Here is a 23,612-nt window from a genome sequence, read left to right on the forward strand (position 1 = left end):
AGGTTTCTGTGTTTTTCGTGAATGTTAGCTGACATGGGCTAAGGGTGGCCTTGCTGCACCCTGGTCAGCTCAGGCCCCCGGGGGGGCGTGACGCTGAGTACAGACAGGAAGTGAGAGGGGCCTGGCCGCGTGGGGTCTCAACCGAGCTGCTGACTGGGCACAGAAACCCCCCCACCTCCCACCCCACCCCACCCCTCATCCCCTTCCTTCCTGCCCACACCACCTGCCCCCCCCTGCCCCAGGGGCAGTCCTGGCACACAGAAGGCCCCTCCCAAAACCTTGCCCCCTCCCCCCCAGAGAGGCTTACTGTACATAGCCCCCCAGCCCTGAGAGAGCGATCCAGAGAGCGATCCCTCATCACCGCCTGCCTCAAATATGTGCAGTATCTGAGATGCTTTCACCCTTTTGACTCTAGTAAAAATTCCTGCAGGTCACTGATCATGCGATAGAGCGGCGTCTGTTTCCACCCGCGTTCTGAGCCGGATTCTTCTTTCCTGCAGCAGTACGGTTTGGTTCACATCGCGCTTCCAACGCGCTGATAATTAACTTACTGGCAAGTCTTAAAATTGTTAAAAAGTGTTAAAATTATTTCAAATAGGTGTTTAACCCAGGTGTGCCGAGGAGCAGTGATGATTATCGTCCCATTCTGCCCCCCCCTTTCTCTTCTCACACACACACACACACACACTCACGCTCTGTCACACACACACACACAGAGTCAAACACACAATAACACACACACACACACACACACCAACGCACACACACACCAATGCACGCACACACACGCACACTCACACACACACACACACTCACTCACTCACACCCACCCGTGAGATAATCATGAGGGTGGCACGACAGTACCCGATGTGTGCGGTAGCCCTGGTGTGTGAGAGACGTGTAATCCTGCACTGCTGCAGTTCTGAGGTCTGTGATGGTCTCTGAAGCCGGTTCCCCCCATCGCAGGTGTGTGTGTGTAGCGTGCTGTGCCACACTGTGCGGCGCACAGGCGGCTAAAGACCAGGCTCAGAGGTCTGCTCATTTCGGCTCGAATCTGCCCCGCTGTTCTGGGAATCTACGCTTTCGCTGAAATCTGTCCTTGCCTTTCGGGGAAGTGCGTCGATTTCCACGGGATTTCCCCGCTCGTTAGACGCTGATTAGGGACTCGTGAGGGCGCTAATTATGAAGCCTTCCCGTAGCCATCGAATGACATCACGGTGAGGTCACTTTCATCGGTGAACTCTGAGCGGGCTGGCCAAATCTCACCCAAAACTAGTGACGTTTTGGAAGATCTACCGTCTCGATTAAATAGCTTAATAAATGAACCGGTCGCACACGTATCCTTACGGGTAAACAGGATCTCATTAATCAGCCGTCTGCGTTATCATTCTGCTAACTTTCTGCTTTCTAAGGAAAAGTAACCGAAGCTTCCTGTTAGCATAGCCAAGTCCTCATAATCCTTTAGTGCTGGGCTGTGATTGATTAGGTTCAACATTCAGGCTTTTTAAAAAATATTTGTGGATCACATGTCATTCCCTGTCTGCCCCCCGTTTATTTTTCAGACATTGAAAGGAGGCTAGAAGTTAGGGGCTGTTTTTTTAAGCTGCTGCAAGGACGTTATTAACTGAAGCAAGTGAAGAACAATCTTCACAAAATTTTTACACTTGACAAATTACTTTCAATTCCTGACTTCAAACATGTAATTCATGACTCTGCGACTTGAAATGTGCTCCTGTTTTTAACCTCTACTCTGCTTTTTAATTACTGTTCCACTGTTGTCTCATTCCCCAATTGACGTTTGTAACTCGTTTGTCTACCATCTGGTGTAACTTTGTGTTTTATGTCAGGGTCCCCTCTCACAAAAATTTTTTTCGATCTTAATGGGTTTTTTTCCTAGTTAAATAAAGGTGAAATTAAAATAAAATAAAGTGTAGTTGGTACATAAAAAAAGAAAAGAAACCGATCTGCAGCCAAGCTCTGCTCGGCAGGAGTGTTTAGGGAAACCGTGCGGATCTGAAAATTTTTTTTTTTTTTTTTTTTTTTTTTTTACATTTGAGTGCGATCTTCGCCAGAAAGGGCCATAATGATGTGAATTACTCGTGAGGCAGGAAGTTCCAGGGAAGCAGCTAAGCATCGCCTTCCTCCGCGCGACTCCGCAGACTCCTTAGTCTGCATTCCCGGACACGGATACGCGGAACGCGCTGACCGGCGTGACTCGTGTTCGCGGAACGTTCCAGAAGTCCGTTTTGTATTGCCGTCGCTGTGTGACAGTTAAATGGCTGCTGAGTTATATTTTCTAACTATAAACTTCTTCTAAAGTGACATGATCTTACACCACCTTTTTAATATCAGGTCCTTGAAGCTTCACATGAGCTTCCTGACTTGCCCTTGATTCCAGTTGGCTTTTTGTGCCCCGAGGAGCGTATTGTTTTCAGCTAGTCTGTATGTCGATGGCGTTTATTGTTCTTTTTTTTTATTTTAAAGATAACATGCAGCAGCCCCGCCTTTCAGTTGCAGAAATGAAAAGGTGTTGATCGACAGTGAAGCAGCACGCAGCGTTATTGTGTAGAAAAATTGCCAGATTTTTTTTTTCTTTTCTTTTCTTTTTTTTTTTTTTTTAGCTTTCTTTGTCTGTTGAGAGATCACCTCTTATTTTAACGCAGCGCTGGAATTTTCTCACTCTGGAGCGCTCAGAGTGCGTCTAAACCGTCTGTAATGTGAACGCGCGCGTTTCCTGACAGTCGGCTGGATGGAAACACGCTGCGGTAAACTGCCCTGTCCTGTGATAAAGCCGGTTCCTACTTCACTCCAGGGCAGGAGTGCGTTTTTTTTTTTTTTTTAGGGAAGAAGTGGGATGGGAGGGCGGGGGGGGGGGGGGGGTCGGGGGGGGGGGGTGAAGTTGTGCTTTGTCCTTATACGGTCACACAGAGGACTGGCGTCTTCACAGGAATGGAGAGAGAAAACATGTTCATTTATAACTTGCATAAACACTGGTCGACATTGTTGGGGGTGGGGGGGGGGGATTCGTTTCCAAACTGAAGAACGGGGCAGGAAGACTTCTGTGGAATTTTTAAGGAGGGCATTGTCCGTTCCGGCACTTTCGCTTCGAGCCCTTCTCCCCCGTGCTCCCAGGTTTTCCCAGAATTCGGAAAGCTGAGAAGGGAAGTGAGACCCGCTCCCCTCGGTGCCACCCCCCCCCCGCCCCCCCTCAGGCATCGTGAGGTGGCTATGGGAAATCTTTTCTGACCGCAAAAGACAGGAAATATTTCCCCGTCCCAATTAGCGTTTACTCCACGCACAAATGTGGGCTGGCTGTTGAGATAGACACCCCCAACCCCCCCCCCCAGTCAGAATGGACGTTTGTCAGGCTGTGAATTTATTTCTGTTGTTGGCAGACAGTCGTTGGGAGACGTTCTGTAAACCTGTGGTACTGTCTCTGTTCTCTTTTGTCCACTTAAAGCACATCGGATTGAGCACAGCTCTGAATGAGCTGAATGAATAAATAATTCACAGTGTCCAGTTAAATCCGCCCTGTCGTGTGACTGGGGTTGGCCAGGCTTGACGGCAGTTTGCTTAAGTAATGGGAAGTCCGTTTCGAGGTAGCTGGGCCCGGAAGAATTGATCAGCGGTGCAGGACACGGGCCCGATCCGTTCCAGGACTTCACACCCCCCCCCCCCTTTAAATCTAGAAATTATTTCAGGAACACAAAATATTTTACGTGAGCTAACATTTTTGATAAAGGTCATGAGCCGCAGCTGTGGACTGCAGATTCTGTGTCCTTGTTGAAACCAGATCTGGGTCAAATGCGTGTTTGTTTTGGATTCAAATACACTTTCTACACTTTACCGATCTTGTCTGGTGTATTGGAACCAATGAAATACCCTCCAAAGGTGCAGACACCCCGCCTTCTGGTCATATTGGCAGGCTCAGTTACTCCAGGCAAGATCAATGGAGCACAGAAAAGTATTTGAATCCAAAACAAATACGTATCTGACCCAGGTCTGAGCCAGCACACGCGTCGCTGTAACGGGCTGGAACAGAAACCAGGACACGGAACCCAAGCCCTTCCGGGACCGGAGTTGCGTGGGTGCGGGTGAAATGCTGTGGGTGCGATCCGAGGGTGTCACTCAGCCGTTTCCTTCCTGTGCTGCAGGGGACGCCTATGACGTGTGCGCCATTTGCCTGGACGAGTACGAGGAGGGGGAGAAGCTGCGGGTGCTGCCCTGCTCACATGGTGCGTGAAACTCCGCCTACATTTCGCCATTTTGCCTTTCCGCCAGGGACCTCAGACTCCAGTCCTGGAGGGGGCGCTGTGTCTGCAGGTTTAACTCCAGTCCTGGAGGGGGCGCTGTGTCTGCAGGTTTAACTCCAGTCCTGGAGGGGGCACTGTGTCTGCAGGTTTAACTCCAGTCCTGGAGTGGGCGCTGTGTCTGCAGGTTTAACTCCAGTCCTGGAGGGGGCGCTGTGTCTGCAGGTTTAACTCCAGTCTTGGAGGGGGCTGCTGTGTCTGCAGGTTTAACTCCAGCCCTGGAGGGGGCGCTGTGTGCAGGTTTAACTCCAGTCCTGGAGAGCCGCAGTGTTTGCAGGTTTAACTCCAGTCCTGGAGGGGGCGCAGTGTCTGCAGGTTTAACTCCAGTCCTGGAGGGCCGCAGTGTCTGCAGGTTTAACTCCAGTCCTGGAGGGCCAAAGTGCCTGCAGGTTTAACTCCAGTCCTGGAGAGCTGAAGACACTATCCTTCTTCTCAGATCTCTCAAAATGGCAGAAAATAGCTTCTGCTCTTTTAAACTGAGAAAACAAAGTCTGCCATAGTCTGCAATTGGGAACTGTGTGTGCCAGAGAATCCCATGTCATTCTTGGGCAAATGCCCATTTAATTAAGAGAAATTTTCATCCCACGCCTGGTCTCCAACTTATTTGTAGCATCAGAAGTGTAGACGCCAAACATATGTGCCCAAGTGTTAATACGTTTGGCAAACTAAATTTAGGCAGCACAGTGGTGCACTGCATAGATTGTCACCGAGCAGCACAAAGGTCCTGGGTTTGAATCCCGGCCAGGGCCTTTCTGTGCGGAGTTCGCGTGCTCTCCCCGTGTTCCTGTGGGTTTCCTCCCAGTCCAAAAACATGCAGGTTAGGCTACTTGAGGGTACATTAACAGGGCGTTGCTGTAAATGAGCATGCATGCTCAGTCAACCTGCCCTGTATAAATATTGGCTGCTGATTTAATTAAAACTAGCAGACACTGCAGCCCTCCAGGACTGGAGTTAAACCTGCAGACACTGCGGCCCTCCGGGACTGGAGTTAAAACTGCAGACACAGCGCCCCCTCCAGGACTGGAGGTTGAGGTCCCTGCTGTAGTCTGTAGTTAAATGAGATGCTTGGACACACAGAACGGCCTGTTCTCACGATGCACTCTGACGTTCTCCCGCTCTTACCCTTCTCCAAGCCTACCACTGTAAGTGCGTGGACCCCTGGCTGACCAAGACCAGGAAGACGTGCCCGGTGTGCAAGCAGAAGGTGGTGCCGTCGCGGGACGACTCCGGCTCCGATTCGGACGAGGCGGAGAGCAGCCGCGGGGAGGAGAACGAGGAGGCGTCGGAGAGCACGCCGCTCCTGCGCTCCCCGGCCTCCTCCGGCCCCGCCCGCTCCTTCGGCGTCGCCGCCGGGTCCCCGTCCCGCCGCGGCTGGGACGCCGAGGCCTCTGGGTACGAGGGCGAGGAGACGGACAGCGGCAGCGAGGACGACGATGACGCCGGCGGCGGGGAGGGGGGCGGGGACGGCGTCGCCGTGGAGACGGTGGTGGTGGTGCAGCTGCAGCGGTCTCGGCCCGAGGGCCTAGCGACCGACGCCTGACGACGGCGGTCTCTCTGCTCAGGACGCGCCGTCAAACGCCGACGGGTTCTCATCGTTTTTTTTTTTTTTACATTTTTTTTAACGATTACTGCATTTTTTGTTTCCCTGTTTAGAACACAAAGCCCCCCACAAATACTGTGGCCATTTTGACAAGCTCGGTTCCTGAAAGCGGGGACATATTTTCTGTGTTTTTCTGAAGACAGACATCTCAGATGGGGACTGATCTTAGTGGATCATGGGCTTTGGGTGGCTGCGTCTGTAATAAAGCTGTTTACGACAGTACAGGGGGTTGGCAACATGCTACTTTTTCTGTGAGAATAAGCCACTTCAGTAGCACCTTCTCCATAAATTATGTGCAATGTCATACAAATGATGTACAGGTGACAGTATAAATCTCTTCCTAACCACAGACACTTTATTTGCAGCTTGCATATCTGCAAGCCTTCGTATCAGAAGGAAGGGAATCTCGATGTGGAGAAATGTATGTAAATACATAACTGCTGCAAATGCATTCAAATATTATGCAGCACTTTGTAAACTTTAGAAATTGATGATTTGATATTTTTAAAGAAAATGTAGATGTATAAAAGTGTTATTGCCAAGACTGTGCCAATCCCTCAGTGTCCTGAGATTGTCGGGGGAAAATGTTTTTAAACTTTTTTTCCCTGTTTTGCTTTTGTAGGTAAATATTCACGTTTTTGTGATCAAACGCAGTCAAATTAGCCATTGGGGGTGCATCCATGCGAGGGCAAATTCACCCTTCGTTCCCAGAAGATTTTATTGCCGTTCTCACGTTTGTACTTGCAGTAAGAGAAATGCGGAAAGAAAGGGGGCTTTTCTGGGCTGCTGGGCTGTGATACAGAGCCTGTTTTTGATCACTCACCCTCTTGATGACACTCTCACAGTACTAAATACTCGCTGAACACAAGGGACTCACGCACTTCCCCATCTCCACTCTTCGCAATGTGAACACCAGCTGCCACGTTATGGTCACCAAGTACGGCAGTCGGAAAAGTTAATTTTTAAAAAAATTATCGTTTTGTTGCCATTATTTTGATGTATGAATGTATGCAAGCATGCACCGGTGTACTCATTCATATTTATTAAAGTTGTGCTAATTTCATGTACATAACCGGAACGCTACCTTTTATCCTCGTTAATTATCCAGATTATTTTAAACTAATGTAATTGTTGCAGCCATTTAGGGTTGTCACTGGGGCGGGACTTGGGCAGGGCTTCCAGTAGTAGACACCCATACAAACTGTAAAACAGTGTCCAGATTACATTGCTGGAATAATTCTGCGCCTTTAAATTCTCCGAGTTTTACTTCAGACTTTCGTGCATTCATTTGCATCATTAAAACACATGTATATTTAATAAGCCTTGGATATTAACAGGGGATGTTTTTCTGATATTGGACCATTATTCAGTATATAGATGTTAGTAAGGGCTGATGTGATAACCAACTATCACGTTATGTATGATTACACCTACATTTAGCCACCACCTTCAGGAATTAATTATACCTTTTAAATAACGGATCCAGCGGTGTATAAAATATCTTGTTTTTTTTATTTGTTTATTCATATGTGTCATAAACATGTTGAATGAATATTTGCCAACCAACATGTTTGGGGGGCGTATTTTATTTATTTATTTATTTATTTATTTATTTACCGAAGTGCTGTGTCATTGTATTACCATGCCTGCGGTAAAAAAAAAAGAGCTCTTCGGTTCTAATGTGTGGCACGAAGGTCTGTAAAGTGGGGTCGTGTACTTGTGTGAAGGACGTTAATGCAGTAACAACATTCGTCGCGCAGAAAACTTTCTTGAGCAGAACACACTGTCCTCTGCACTTCTATCCGGGTTGAGTCATGGTTGCTTGGATACGACTGTAAACGGAACGTCCGGAGCGCGGGCCCGAGACCACACCTACCCGTTACAGTAATAATGCAATCACACCAGTGTGCGAATCAATTTACCTTGAGCAGCGGTCGCGATAAAAGATAAGCAGCTTCGCTTGTAAGGCTTGACAACAATGCTCACATTCTTTGCTCGATTAATCATTAGCTAAACAGGCTTCTTTCCTGGCTCATTTAGGTGTTAGCCGGGATGCATTTACCTCTGTCATAAATATAGTTTGAAATATTTACCATCAGTAATAAACTTCTCTTTATAATGAATATTATCTTGCGTTCTGCAGAGGTAGTTTAGCGTGCTGTAACCACTCGTAAACCAACTGTACTCCCTAAGATTACTCAGAACTAACAGACTTTAAGGATCAAACCTGTAATTACTCAAATTGTGTCAACTATGTCTTAATTGCGGCGAATTACTGTTTGAGGCATTGTACGTTTTCAGGCGTTAGCAAAGGCACAAATCTGACGGTCGTCTTCTCTCACCAGGAATAGGGCTTTCCAGAAGCGCTATATATAACCCAAAGTGAAATATGATCAGTTAGTGGTCTGCGTGCACTTGGACAAACCTACCAGCACCATCCTGGAGAAAATTTGTTCAAAGTCAAAAGGTCCACGCAGCTGCACCTCGGGCATCAGACAATATAGATGAGCAAGGACGTCCCTCTTGGTTCTCGGTTTCATGCAATCTCTTCTTTAGTTAATCATTACCACATTTTATTAAATTTACCGATAATCTCCATGTATTTTGTTTGTGTCCCTTTACTACGAGTGGACCGTGTTAGTGTTGTGAGCCAATGAGCTAACTGAACCAGAGTTGCCTAATTGATGGAAACTAAAACCTGCCTTAAACACCAACACCGCCAGAGTGAGTGTAACTGCTCACCCCTTCAGTAATCACACCAAACCAGGGCTGCCCTACCCTACCCTGTTCCTGGAGATCTACCATCCTGTAGGTCTTCATTTCAACTTAAGCCGAATTTGGCACACCTGATTCTACCAATTATCAGCTCAACGAGATCTCTAGCTGTTGAATGAGGTGCACTTTGTCAGGGGTGGAGTGAAAACCTACAGGACAGTATAGGCCTATCTCCAGTATATAATCCAATAGGACTGGGCAGTCCTGCACTAAACTAAGGTTTGTTTTATAGCAGTGTGATCTGAATATCCACAGAATATGACCAGAGCTTCAAAATCTCCTGAAGGAAAAGTTGTCATGTTCTGGCTGTTGGTTTCTGAACTGTCAGGTATGGAACGCAGCACAAAACACTTTCCAACTACGCACATCTTGACCAGGTTGCTCATTTAGGTTCCATCTCCTACCTGTAGCAAACATGGAAAGAAACACTGCCTATCTAGGCCTGTCCAGCTATAACCAGGTCACAGCAATTTAGACCCATTTCCAACCTCAAATGGCAGCTTGTGAAGTCACCAATAAGTTTGCAGTCTCACATACGGGACCATATGGTGTAAACCCGGTGCCATAGTAAAGTTCCCATTTTGTGGACGCCTGAACTTCAGTGTGAACGCATGTCCTTAGAAGCAGGGTTCAGTTCTCTTCCACATTAATCCTGAAGTGTACTCAACTCTTGAAATTCCCAATGAATGCCATCTTTAATGGTCTGGCTTTGTTTGTTTGTTTTTTTTTGGCCAGAACAATCTGCAGACTGGATTTGGATGCCCTCATTAAGAGGCCAATCTTCAGGATCCCTTCAATCCTCAGGGAACAAATTAAGGCAACTTCAACCGGTCCTTTATGGCAGATTCTTTAATCTTAAATATAAAAAAAGTACACGTTGAATGGTTTTATTAGGTGGATACATGTCCAAACAATTTGGGGAGGGGGTCTGAATGTGACACTTATGCAGTAAATGCAGTGTCCTCAACCTTAACTTTATTCTTAAGTGTGAAAGTGTGAAGTCCATGACTCAGCACAAATGCCTGATATGGACTCATATACTCAGCCCCCCCAACCAATTATGTTTGTGTTCTACAGCATTTTAAACCAATCACAGCACTTCATTGCACCAGGTTCCCTTCTGCTAAGTGTGAGGTCATACCATTCCATCCCTCTATCGGTCATTCAAAAACGATTACTCTGTGACATCACACAGTAAAGCCAGGGGGAGCAGCTGGTAATTTTTGTTATATATATATATATATATATATATATAAGTATAACCAACAATGATTTATAATGTACAGGCAGAAAGATGTTATGCTTTGATTAGCAACTGAACTGTACAAACTAATATGCTATGCTACATTGCTCCCATCAATTCCTAGAACATATAGCCTATTTAGACAAGTTGCACAAAATTGTGAGTACTAATACTCCAGACTGAACAGGCAATTCAATATGCATTTTTGTAAAAAAAAAAAAAAAAGTTTGTAATATTCTTTACAAAACAAAAATGTGGTCTGTCTTATAAATTCCTTTATCGGCTTTTGGATATGGCCAATAGATATGGCCATACAGTACAAATACCGTACCCTGAAAATGACATTTATTGATCGAATGTTCTCTCTCTACCCACTGCCCCATTTACATACCACTTATTAATGTTGGTATCATTTAATCACTCAGAGAATGTCTTGTAATCAGCCAATTTACAAATAATGCTAAACTGGCTGATTCACTTTATCCAATATTGTAGTACAGGAAACATTAGTCATTTAGGATAACGTACATGACCAAAGACTCCGTGTCACATACCGTCAGCTTCTACTGCAGTATTCAACAGAACAAATTCAACTGACATTGTGCTCAATGCTTAAAATTCAGACTCTGGTCCGAGCTCATTCAAGCCTCTATCTGGGGGATGATCATATTTCAGCCGTTAGGAAATCAAGAAAACACCTACAAAATTTGGTTGGAATAAATTTATTTGATCTGTCTGTAAACAAGGTGGTTTATCAATTTATGGCATTTTTTAAATTGGTAATATTAAATCAGAGGAGTTTGACTTGTATCCCAGGCGTAAGGAAGAAGAGGAGGATGGGTTAGGGAAAGAAATGAACATTAAATCGGCAACAAAATTTGCTTTAATCTGTACATATTCCACAAGGCCGGAACATTTCGAGCTGACGCCAAAATATCCCGAATGGAAGTGCCATTCGAAGGACTCCTTGGGCAACGGGTATCCATCTCACAATAGCAACAGATCAACTCTCAACACTATGGCACAGGAATACATGGGTTCTGTATAAAGTTTCCGCAAGACAACCAAGTTCTTATTCCAACCAATACCATCTCCCATAATTAAGTGTGATTACAGTTAGCTATACTTTTTTAAAGTTTTTTTTAAGGGTTTTTTTTTATTATTTTATTTTATTTTTTTTTACTGGACATAACATTTAGTACCATGCTTTTCGACAGACAGTTTGATACCACATCGTCGGGTGATGACTTGAGCACAAGGCGATTTATTCCACAGTTTCGTCTGCACGGCATGGGTTTATACAGGGTCAAACGCAGCAATTCGTCGGCCATATTTATTTTTAACAATTGAGAAATGAGGAGGAGGAGGAGGCGGCGGCCGTTCCATCGGCACGCGCCGATTACAGCAGCAAATCTCTCGCCGTGTCGATCGGCAGGGTCATGAACGTTAGTGTTCTGCAGCGAACAAACCAATGGAGCCACCGGCCCGCCTTTACAATGATCTACAGCAATTCTGCAAAGTCCCCAAGCTGCAACTAAAGATTGGTCCTATGAAATCAACACTGGACACAATGCCAGATGGTAGTGTTGGGATATTGTCTAACTGTCCAAAATGGCAGCCTTTTTTGTGAAACAAGAAGAAAAAAAAAAAGTAAATATATTACAGGAGCTGGCAAACAATAGTTAAGTGCCTGAGCTATTGTAACGATGGAATGTCCATGGAGATAATCGAGTCAGGGAGGTCATGAAGAGGTCACGGGAGGAAACCCTACCTGCATCTCAACAATGCCAATTCGCCATTAATCTCTAAATAATCCAACACCACACCCATCAAACGTAAGACTACATCCAAGTACAGTCGCAAAAAACATTCAATGCAGGGTACTGCAACTCAAAAAAAAAAAGTAAAAAAGAAATAGAAAAAAAAAGGGGGGGTAAGGGCAAGAACAAATTTGATTGGAAGGCAAATGGGGGGAGGGGGAGGAGTGTTATGGTTTGTACTAAAGGAAAACAGGCCTCTGAATGAGGAAGCGCTAGAACTACAATGAAGAATGAACTACAATGAAGGAAAAGTATGGCAAAGGGGGCAAGGGTACTGAAGTTTTGGCCAGAGTTGAAAGGTTGTGCGTGTGTGTTTGCGTGTGGGACAGGGTTAAGGGGCGCGATGATTTAGGGACACTTCGATAAGCTAACAGATATGCATGCAGTTTCCCCTCCCAGACGTGCGCTAGAAAAGGAAGACAATATGAGCAGGATAACTGCTCAAAGTGCTCAAAACGGCATTGGTCAGATTGTACTACCAGGCACCTGTGTGTGAAATATCGGTTCCTCACGAGTTTCCCTCACTAATTTCCCAACAAGTTCTGCATGTACACTACACCGTGGCCAGATTTGCAAATCAGCCCAATTTTTTAGTGTCTTTTTCCCCCCTCCCCAAATATCTTCCTTTTTTTTGCTATAGCACAATAATATGTTTACTGTTAACTATGGTGCAATTGTAGTGCCAGAACAGATTTGAGAGTACACAGTGTAAATACATAAAAATGAAGGCAGGAGTCTGGGAACAGGAATAACAAAAAAGAAAAGAAAAAAGGTGTGTGGGGCGGGGGGGGGGGGGGGCACAAAAAAGGATGGAGGAGAGGATAAGAAAGTAAAAAAAAGAAGCATCTACCGACTACATCGGGTAGCGCTGCCAACGCAACAGGGTGGGGTAAGGATGGAGCTGCTAGGTGGATGGAGGTGAGGCTGCTTTAATATCCAGACTTCCTCAGGTACTCAGCCATGTGAAAAGCTTTCTTGTTGAGCTGGCCGCCGTGAACACCTTCTTTTCCCATGACTAAAACCAACGCTGGAGCACACAAGAAAACACAAGAGCACAAATCAACAAACATGGAAACACAAAACAAAAAAAAAAAAAAAAGGAAAAAAGAAAAAAAAAGAAAAAAAGTCTTTCCCTACTAAGAGAGGGACACAGTTGAGAGCTTCTCAATCCCCCCGGTAGCCTTCGTTGCTAGTAGGCCTAATGCTTCCAATACATTAATGTGACTGAAAGGGGGGGAATCTTAAAAGCAATTAATGTTTTTTTTCTTTTCCTTTTTTTATAATTTTTTTTCTTCTTTTGTTTCTCACTCGACTTCTATACTTAACAAGTGTGACTAAACTAAAACCCTGAATCCCGTAAGTATTTTGCCATCGAATATGCCTTCTTATTCAACCCGCCTCCGTGGACTCCTTCTTTGCCCATAACAAGAACCAAGACTGAAAAGAAAAGAGATAGAGAGGGAAGTTTAGAGGGGTTACAGGTGAGTAGGTAAGGAGGAAAGCATTCACACAGCAGAAAGTGTCCACAGCAAAAAAAAAAAAAAGCTGAAGTAGAAAAAAAATTAAAAAAAAAAAAAAAAAAGGCTGACAAGACAGTTAGTTTAAAAGAAGCCCGTTCCACAATGCTCAAAATCTGCATGAGCATTCATTTCCATGTCAAAAAAAAAAAAAAACTGTTTGATGACTACCCTATAGAAATTTTGCAGGAATTCGGGACAAAACCTGTGGTGAAGCACTCCATTGCCTTAGCAGAAATTGAGAGGGAAGAGCCTTTTTATGGCCCGCTTTCTGAACGCAGGCAGATACAAATTCTGAGGAGAGTAAGGCTCAGTGTCAGGTGTCCTGCTGCAGTTCGTCTGAAATGTGTCCAGGGCAGTGGTTAGAGGTCCAGAGAAAAGCTGACCAAATGGCCTTCATCTGTGTGGCTATGGGCACCTGACTGCATTTTTAAACTACTTAATGCATCGATCAGGGCCTTCAGATAAGGATAACAATCACATTTTATTGCGAATTACAATTAATGGTCGTTTCAATGTTGCCACTCAAAATTCTTCCCAAAAATCAGCACCTAGGCAAATATGGCACTCGTCTGAAAGAGCAACTAGCAGACTAGCATATTAAAGAGAGGTTAGGCTGCAGTTTCTGCATATTCCCAGGGTCTAAGAGTGGTTATGAAAGAGAACCATAACCAGGACATGACCACCGCCCGCAACTCACACTGGCCCTGAATCCAGCTTTCAGCGAATTCAGAGGCTGCTTTCACATTTTGTGTCTGAAAAGTTCAATGCAACAGGAAAATGAACGCTCTACTCAGCAGTCCTGCCCAAGGTGCCAAGTCACACACAAAAACATAAATAAATAAAAATAAACAAACATCCCAGTTAGCATGCTCACTGGTACCGCTTTCCTCAATACATATGGACAGGGAAAAACTAACTCCACCGCTGACACGGATCAGGGGACAATGAAAGAGACCGTGGAGACAGTTCAGGTTTAGGGGACAGCTTTAGTGAAAGGAAGGTAGGGGCTGGGTAATATACCGCAAAGACAATCATCGAATGCAATAACAATCACCGCCACCATCACCCTTTCCCTCTTCATGTAGGAGGTACTAAATACCCCGACTTCAGAGGCTGCGCGAACTGCTTCCAGAAAAATATGCCACCGCCGTCACCTATTGGGTGTCGAGACAGCCAATCAGAACCAAGGCCTCGCAAGCTTCCGTGTGAGTGACAGAAACACACCGCGCAACCAAAGTTATACGACCTTGCTTCTGATTGGCCACCTTATCAATTCCCATATCAGCGGTGACGTTTTTCCCCAGAAGCATTTCACACCGCCTCTGAAGTTTGGATATCTACCACCACATCAAGTGTAATTAAAGAGAGAAAAAAAGGCAAAGTGGAAGGTAGTACCAGCACGTGGTGGTGATGATCGTTACATTGCATTGGATAATCATCATTTTGGCATATTTCCCAACCCCAAAGGAAAGGTGTGTTAAATGTAACTGAAGCACATGCATCCAAGAATGAGGCTTCACCCCCCCCCCCCCAACAAAGGCACAGTGCCCTACCAAAAGACCCAGAGCAGAAATAGACTGCAGCCCCACATGTCCACAGTGCTGTAAACGAAGGCAGTTACTACAGAATCAGGGAACGTGAGCCACACAAGGAAACAGAAGGCTGGCAGGAGTCTATTCGCATTTTTTTTTTAACATTTGCATAAGAAACCCATAAATAAAAAGTATAGGCGAAAGTTTACATCACTACATCCCACTTGCGGTGGATATCTGGGCTAAAATTCAGGCCAGAAATTCTTCCACAACCAAATTGCCTGAGATCTAGATAAACCTTGTAATACACTTCACGTGTACCATCCTACCCATCTAGCCAAATTCTTTCCATGTGATCCCTGTTTACGGAAAACATTAACACAAGCAAACTAAGTAACCGGTGGGCAGTCTGTGAAGGAAATCTCACCTTTAAAAAACGGGAGGGGGAAAAAAATAGATGAGATTTTTGTGCATTTCAATCGTTGTAGGAAATGTGATGCCTTGGGTTTTTTTTTTTTTAATTTTTTTTTAAGTTTTCCAAAACGACCAGCTGCGATGGCAAGCCGGGGGTCTGATCTATTCGGGAGTGCATATATTGAGGAAAGGTGGACGTAGATACACATGCGCACAACTTCACCATCACATCCACATTCATTATACTACATTAAGCATTCATGACTAAATGAATTCATCCATGAATTGGAATCATCTCAGATCACCGAACGAGGCGCTCTCTGCGGCGTCTGTCGGGTGCGCGGCGGGAGCGGACGGTTACCTTTGCCAGCTCTGCCTACGGAAACGTTGTATGTGGGCTCGCCGCCTTGGCTCTTTGTCCGAATGTCCATGGTCCAGTCGCCGTCGATGAGGAGGCTGTCTCTGATCACGGAACACTTCTTCTGGCCTAAGGTCAGACCGCTGGTGAAAAAGCCCTCGCGGTCCTTGCCTACTATGATGTCGATTTCTTGGGCCTAAAATTAAAAATTAAAATTTTTTTTAAAAAAAAACACAGTGAAACTTTAAAAAAAAAATTAATAAAAAATACAACAGGAGATATTTCAAATGAATACGGAAATTAGGGGCGATATAGCCCAGGAGGTAAGACCAATTGTCTGGCAGTTGGAGGGTTGCCGGTTCAAACCCCGCCCTGGGCATGTCGAAGTGTCCTTGAGCAAGACACCTAACCCCTAACCTCTAACTGCTCTGGCGAATGAGAGGCATCAATTGTAAAGCGCTTTGGATAAAAGCGCTATATAAATGCAGTCCATTTACCATTTACAATAAGAAAATGCTATGGAGGGAAAGAGTACCAAGCCTGTGATTTCGACAGGGGGGTCATTTAAAGGTAATGTAGGGGGGGTCCCGGGGCAGATTTGATAGGCAATGAATGACCATATATATGAATATGGGGAAATATTTCAAAACATAAATAACTCCTTAAATATAACCCTTTTTAACTTATGATGGGATTTCCCTGGATGCCTTTGAATCTTGGGGGGGGGGGGGGGGGAGGGGGTGTCCCTGGATAAGAAAAAGTTTAAACCCCCTGGTCTAAAAAATGCACATCCTGACACCACTCATGATAGTGCACTTCAAAGACAGAGGTGCAGAGACAATCTGAGCCACAAACTCACATTCTACTCGGTTTCAGACCAAACATTCAGTGAAATGATCACAATCCCACGGACACACAACCCCGATTTACCTGGCTGCAATAAAGACACCGAATTGATTCATATTGTCACGTTTTTTCAATGGATATTATTTGATTTGCTTTAAATATTCATAAACCATGGACGTTTGTCGACCTAATATGCTAACGCATGCAGCTTCTTTTATGAGTTTATGAGTAACTTTGGCTAGGGCCAGTTCCGCGCCTGAACATGACTGAGACATGCCGGCTTGTCAAACTGCGGGTATGTGCAAGGAGGCGTCACCCTTAAATAGAACAGCACAGCCAGAGGACGGGGTATTATCCTAAACGCAGTGGCCATCTCGTCTGTTGGGCGATTTGTTAAAGAACATCCACCTTACACAACAAATTATTTTAGATATTTAAACGACAGCATGCCGGAGCGCAACACTGCTTAAATGCTGTCACAGCAACTGTTAACTAAAAATCACGCACTCTTGGCAATATTACCCAAATAAATTACCTGACAATCTAACAAGAAAAGTGAGGTTCGGTGACGTTATTGCCAATTCATGGGTCGTGATTCTTTAAAATTACAAATGGTCCAAGTTATAGCTGCCGGTGCATTGGCGTGATAGCCAACTTATCGATAAAATCGAAATGGCAAGTAACGCTAGCTAACGTTATTACTTCAAAACCACAACTGCGCTCTAGATGACGGGCTATCGAGAAATCAGTAATTGCTAGTTACAAGCCAGCTAACGGTTAACGTTAAATTACTTTTATAGCTGAGCAGGTGAACATAAAACTAGATAACCACTCGGCTAACAGCAGAGTTAGCTAGACATAAAAACCTGGATAAGATGACTTACAACTTACAGCTAGCTAGCCAACGTTAGCTTAATTCAAATGGGTCTTGTCGAAATGAGTCAACTTAGCTTGTCTGCCATTATGTCGTTTTGTAATCCAAATTAAGATGTTATCTCGCCATCTAGCCTAGTGCCAACGAAAGTTAGCCAAGGTGATATGCCGCGTTTCAAGTTTCAATCAATGCAACGCAAATCATTGAAGATTAGTGTATACATTTGACCAGATCTAACATCTGCGATGACACAGCTAGTCTAGACAACAACCAAACCAGTGCCGGTAAGTGCTAGCTGAGCAGCACTAGCCTAACTTTGTGTGTAGGGAAGGTTAAGATCGTATGGTCGCTACAGATAGAAATATAAAATTGCTCGCTGGCTATTCTGCTACCTAGATAACAAAATGGAGGATTTTCTGTGATTTTCCCCGCTAGCTACCAGAATAGCCAATTGTGCGCGTCGGGGCACTGACACAGGGCCAGACATCTCCAAAGCAATCGAAACCCTACACGCCCAAAAAATAAATAAAAACGCATCTGTGCTTGCTAACGTTAAGATTAGGACGTTCACTAGCTGAAAACTAGTTAGCAAGTCGGCTAGCTTAGCTAGCTGCATGGAAGACAGACGAACCATCAGATGAAAAACTGACGAGGGGAGGCGCCATCTTGGGGAAGTGTGAAGGGGGGTGGCAGCGAGGCCGTTATTCTCCAAACCACTTACGTCCTCCTCGCGCGCTTTACGGCGAATATTTGAACCTCAATGCGCCAGTAACGTTGCGTAGTGAGCTGCGAATCTGTGGACGGCCTGATTTTATCCTTCCTCACAGCGTCACCCTTTCCCGCATTGCCGGCTAGACATCAGCTACTTGTTTGCCACATTACAGGCTCAACAATGGAATGTTATCACACAAACAGCCACCCTTTCTCGCAAATCCCATTTTCAGCAGTTAACTTTGTTCGTTAGTTAAAGGAGAAAACCGGCTAAGTAGTTAGCTAGCCCACAGCCTCTGCCAGTTGCGTTCTCAACGCGAGCTTAGTTAAATCATGGCAGGTGTTCATTCTCCTTAGAATTCAAAAATAACGGAATTGATCTGTTAGCTAGTTAGCTTGCACTTACAACAAAGCCTTTCAGTTTACTATGAAAGACTTCAATTTCCCCGTACTTGTTCAGAATACATGGTAATCCGAATCACAAAGAGCGCAGAATGAACACTCATTGGACACCATGTGTATTTGCTAGCCTAAAAATATTCCTAGACTGGAAACCCCCCGTTCGACAAGGCCTCTCCGCTTTCAAATTAACTGGCATTTCATTCAAACACCCGGCTTCGAGCAACTATACAGTAAACCGGGTATTATCACTTAAAAACATCCTCACCGTTATATTGTTAAAAGTGCCGCCGGGTTGTGCTGCCCAGACGTATTTGGCGTCCGTGTACCCAACAATGGCGGAGTCCTGGCAGCTGCCATCGGCCATCAGGTTATCCACGTAGCCTTGCCAGGACATGCTTGCGTCTCAGGTTAAAATGTACAACTTTTTCTAAATAAAAAAAAATCAGAAACGCGTTTCCTTGAGTAATACTGGTTGCGGCCGAATTCTGTGTATTTTCAGGGTATTGTAGCGTCTCCAACAGTAACCCCCCGGCTCCGTGCACTGTCACGTCCCCGCTATAATCTGAGTTTGAGTAGCAAAAGAAGCCACTGCATTCGGCCAGCGCCTGGGTGTAGTCCCTACCGAATCACTCCGCGCAGCCGTAGTGTGCCGGACGTTCATTGAAAATGGTGTACATAGGCGGAGGGATAAAAGGGTACAAATTCAAAGAATAGTCTGGATAATGCCTAGCTAATTGGCTAGCGAGTTAGGGGTACGCTTGTCTAATACACAAATAAGCTATATTGAGATTCGTATTACATGTGACTGTAATGATAGTGGTGCGTCCTGGTAATATTATGTTAAATATAATGTTGTTCTTTTTTGAATTTCAAATGGAGCTTTTTTTTGTCTGCCTTATTAACTATATGGCAGGAATGAAGTTAATACACAGCTTGCTGTCTTTTAAAAAAATAAAATAAAATGAGCACACTGTTTAGCTTGCTTAATTGTTAGTTGACCTGTAATTGCTCAATGAAATTGTTTTTGTTGTCATTGTTAATGAAATAATAATGACAACTATATTTGTCTTTCTCTTTCTTAAATAAGGTTCAGATTCTCTTTTGAAAATGTCATCTCACTGCATGGCTACCCATGGGCACAGGATGATGAACATGATGCACATGATGACACATCTGCTGTAAATGGGAGTTTTCTTAGGTTTGAACATAAATTTTATATATGTATAGTCATGTTACAGTCATGTTATGAAAGATAAAGCAAGAAGTTGTCATTGCACTTGTGGTCAGGTTTCATTGAGCAGACATGATTCTTTCACCACTAAACTGGTAAATTGCTTCCTCTTGCATGCCCAAATAACCTGTTACACTGCCGTTAGAGAATACAAGCAGTGAAAAGCTCACTTAATTATTCATTAGATGTGCCTGGTGATCTCCATATGTTACTTTAGCTCGTAATGTTCATGGGACTTGGGCACAACAAAGTTAACTCTGCTCCTTTTTGAGATTTACTTTCCCTTTTTAAAAATTTTAATTTAAGTTTAATCTGAAAAACTGGTTTTAAACATGGTGGAGTTTATCTCTGTGGTCTTGTCTGTGCAATGCCCTTTGTATCTTTGCTTTGATTGCTTTGTACTTTGTATCATCTGCTTATTGGAATTTACAAAGGATTCACTGAGGGTGACCTTTGCCCTTCTTGCTTCCTTTTTTTCTTCTTTCTTTCTGTCAACTATGCTGAAAATGAGCTAAGTAAACTTCATTTAAACAAAAACAAGACCAGGTCAAAACCTAGTACGTGGCTGGACCTAACACACTTCATCCGGCCGACCAATGGTGCAACTTCATCACTCAGTCACTCAGTCACAGACATTTGCATTTGTAGGGCTGGCCCCGCTGTTGCAATCCAGCCAAAAAAAAAAAAAGACAAGACAGCACATACATTCAAGCAGCATCACGGTACCCTTAACCCTAGGCCATCCTACTGGCACTATCGGTCACCTGACCCCAAACTCTCCCCTGAGCTGCCGCTAATATTCTGTGCGTTTCTTCCCCCCATCCTCCCCCCCCCCCCCCCCCCCCCCCCCCCCATACAAGAGGACCAATGAGGTGCAGTGACAGAGGCAGGGGTTTTTTTTTTGGCGTGTGTGACCAGGAGTTTGCATCCTTGGCAAGGAGTCCACGCAACATTCCATCTTTGCTGTCATATTAACTGAATCGCATGAAACTCGCGCATTGCCTTAGAAAGGCAACGGCTAAGGCCCAGACGCACCGGCTCCCTCATTCTCTCTGCAATCGCACGCAGTGAGCTCACTGCATACAGTATGGCTCCCTCCCGGAGGATGAGCAAGACCAGAAGTCAAAGGAGCCCAAACCTACAAGACAGATCTGTTGCCAGCATAGAGAAAGTGCACGGAAAAAAGAAAGGAAAAAAAAAAACATTTACAAGAAACTATTAAGACTTTTTGCATCACAGGGGCTTTCGTTTAAGAGTCCACATGCACACATGATCACTTCCATTACTCTCGTATGGTGAGAAGCGGAGATGTGTGCTGTGCTGCATTTCTGTGCGCTAACTCTGGCTACTCTACTCTTAGGACAAAGATTACCAAATTGTGAACAGGGATCCCCTGGTGGATAGTGAAAGGGGTAGAGGTGAGTTACAATATACTGTATGTATGGGGAATAAAACATTTTAAAAAAATTTTATTATCTGCTTTCCAAAGACATCCAATCCAGACAAATTAAATGTGCTAGTTACTGTGCATACACTGAGCTACATATGTTATCAACAGTCACATTGCATATTTGAAAAGCTATATTTTAACAATAACTGAGTCATCATCTCAAAAAATTTGTGAACGCCCAGTTGTGAAAAATCTGACTAACGCCCTGTTATGTCTAGATTTATAAACTAAGCAATCAAGTCATTCTTGGCCAGTGTTAACCAACTCTGTTTCTGGAGATCTACCATCTTGTAAGTTTTCATTCAAACTCAAACAAAGCATCATTCATTCAACAGCTAGAGATCCTGTTGAAGCTGCTAATTAGTAGACTCAGGTGTGCCAAATTAGGGTTTAAATGGAAACCTACAGGGATAGTGGAACTCCAGGAACAGGATTGGTTGCCACTGTTCTAGGCTGCCAATGCTTACAGTGTTCTGGCCCATCCAAATGAACATAAATCCATAGTATTTTACAAGTGCTGTAGAACAGGAGTGTCCAATCTTATCTGAAAAGGACCAGTGTGGGCGCAGGCTTTTATTTTCACCCAGCACTACGACACCCGATTCAGCTAATTAACTAGTCACGGTCTTCAATCAAGACCTTGATAAGTACAATCAGGTGTCCTAGTACTGGGCTACAACACAAATCTGCATCCATGGCGGCCATTTTTTGATAGGCTACCCTTTGCTTGAGAAAGTTAGTTGGATTTCAGTACAGCCAATTAAAAGCACAGTAGGCATAGCACAGTTAGCTGCCTTAGCATGCTTATCAGACGACTACAGCGCTGGCTTCATTTAGAGCAGTGGTGTCAAACTCGTTGCCATGGAGGGCCGTGTGTATGCAGGTTTTCATTCCAACCAATTAATGCTGCCTTAATTGAGTCCAATTACTCATTCAGCCATATGCGTTTAACTGCATTGAAGCACAGAATATAAGAACATTTTTATTTAGACAATGCGGGTCACCATAGACGTCGGGTCACCATTGTGCACAAACCTGCATCCCTAATTCAGCAAATAATTTAACTAATTATATAATCAAGATCTGAGGCTGGAATGAAAACCTGCATACACACGGCCCTCCATAGCAACGAGTTTGACACCACTGATTTAGAGGCCGTTACGATACTGTTTACGTTCTGACATGTTCTAATGTGGAATGTGACGGGACCCCTCTCCCAGGGTTACAATGGCATCGACATGATGGTCAGCTTTCCATGATGTCAACACATTTTAATCAAGCAAGGTCACAGAACTAAAGAGGGCAACTGTCGCTGTGCTCTGTCTGTGCTATTGTGAAATTATCCCTACCAGCTATACCTACATTGTTTTTTATTGACTATGGGGATATAATATCTCTTGGCTCTCTATATTGAAAGAGTCTGGAAATACTAGTTACCTGCAGTCTAAATGGAAAGTTCAATAACACATAGAAAATTACATTTCGATAATACATAGCCTTTTATAAAACGTACATCTAGGAGAGTGATTTTGGACCATCTAAACTGATTAGACCTGTACTAATTTTTGTTTTATGAGCAACCTAAAAAGGTCTAAGTTTTAAGTGATACCAAAAATAAATTGCACATCCTCCACATTTCAAGGGAGCTTTCTTGGAAATATTCACACAAATGTTACATCCATATTGTCAGAGGAGAGAATGTAGTTTATTTATTTTTCATTAAATATTGAATGTCTGGCATGGCAGATCGTGACTGATTATACACTCCGTGGCCAGTTTATTAAGTACACCCACTCATTAAGGCAAATAGCCTGCTTCTCCAAACAGTGGATCATGTGGCTGCAATTCAATGTATAAAGCATGCAGAAATAGTTTATAGTTGAAGTTTGACCGAAAATTAGAAAACGCATAATATAAGCAACTCTGACTGTGGTATGATTGTTGGTGCCAGACGTGGTGGTTCCAGCATCTCAGAAGCAGCTGCCCTCTCTGGGTTTTCCACACTAGTCTCTAGAGCATTGAGAAAAATTGTGTTATTAAAAAAAGAAAAGAAAAAAAATCCAACAAACAGCAATTTTGTGGATGAAAGCACCTTGTTAATGAGAGAGGTCAGAGGAGAATGGACAGACTTGTTCAAGCTAACAACGACCACAAATGCTCAAATAACAGCCGTCTACAACAGTGTCCAGAAGGGCATCTCACAATGTGTGAAACCTTGAAGTGGATGGGCTACAGCAGCAGAAGACCACATCAGGCTCCACTCCGGTCAGCTAAGAACAGGAAGATGAGGCTACAGTTGGTACGTGATCATCAAACCTGGATGAATGAAGACTGGAAAAATGTTGCATACTTTTACAAATCTCAATTTTGGCTGCAACAAGCAGATGGTAGGGTCAGAATTTGGCATAAATGGCCTCAATCCATAGATCAACCCAACCCAACCCAACGAAACAACCGTCATAACTGTATTAGCTCCTGGTCTTAGTCCCAAACTGTGGAGAGCAGCACACCTTTAAGCACCTGGGC

The 23,612-nt window shown here is 44.2% G+C and overlaps 2 protein-coding genes and 1 long non-coding RNA gene across 4 annotated transcripts in view; 1 reads left to right on the forward strand and 2 right to left on the reverse strand.

The window, feature by feature from the left end:
• Positions 1-6,988, forward strand: part of LOC118226442 (E3 ubiquitin-protein ligase RNF13-like) — a 37,767-nt gene extending 30,779 nt beyond the window's left edge. The window contains exons 9-10 of the mRNA XM_035416054.1: positions 4,155-4,235; positions 5,444-6,988. Of these exons, the coding sequence (XP_035271945.1) occupies positions 4,155-4,235; positions 5,444-5,850 (488 nt within the window). The 3' untranslated portion in view covers positions 5,851-6,988. The remainder of the gene's footprint in view (positions 1-4,154; positions 4,236-5,443) is intronic.
• A 3,645-nt stretch (positions 6,989-10,633) lies between these two features.
• On the reverse strand, positions 10,634-19,007 carry LOC118225806 (profilin-2-like). Of its 2 annotated transcripts, none has more exons than XM_035414726.1 (3): positions 18,671-18,999; positions 15,576-15,768; positions 10,634-12,775 (listed from the first exon to the last, which is right to left on the reverse strand). In XM_035414726.1, exons 1-3 carry the CDS (start codon positions 18,797-18,799, stop codon positions 12,678-12,680), a joined length of 420 nt encoding a protein of 139 aa, XP_035270617.1. In that variant the 5' UTR covers positions 18,800-18,999; the 3' UTR covers positions 10,634-12,677. The 2 variants fall into 2 exon arrangements, with proteins under 2 accessions (XP_035270617.1, XP_035270618.1); XM_035414727.1 differs by lacking the exon at positions 10,634-12,775 and adding an exon at positions 12,939-13,185 and having other exon boundaries at positions 18,671-19,007.
• A 3,765-nt stretch (positions 19,008-22,772) lies between these two features.
• Positions 22,773-23,531, reverse strand: LOC118226330. The gene is made up of 3 exons (XR_004765023.1): positions 23,437-23,531; positions 23,289-23,356; positions 22,773-23,096 (listed from the first exon to the last, which is right to left on the reverse strand). It is a non-coding gene; the product is annotated as an uncharacterized LOC118226330 (long non-coding RNA).
• Positions 23,532-23,612: the final 81 nt, after the last annotated feature.

Source organism: Anguilla anguilla, chromosome 4 (genome assembly GCF_013347855.1).
Source record: "Anguilla anguilla isolate fAngAng1 chromosome 4, fAngAng1.pri, whole genome shotgun sequence".
In the NCBI taxonomy this organism is placed as follows: Eukaryota; Metazoa; Chordata; class Actinopteri; order Anguilliformes; family Anguillidae; genus Anguilla; species Anguilla anguilla.

Coding starts and splice junctions, on each gene's coding strand:
- LOC118225806 (XM_035414726.1), bottom strand. CDS start 18,799: ATGTCCTGGCAAGGCTACGTGGATAACCTGATGGCCGATGGCAGCTGC. Junction 15,769..18,670: donor GCACTTTTAACAATATAACG/GTGAGGATGTTT, acceptor TTTTAATTTTAG/GCCCAAGAAATCGACATCAT. Junction 12,776..15,575: donor CGTAGGCAGAGCTGGCAAAG/GTAACCGTCCGC, acceptor TGTGTGCTCCAG/CGTTGGTTTTAGTCATGGGA.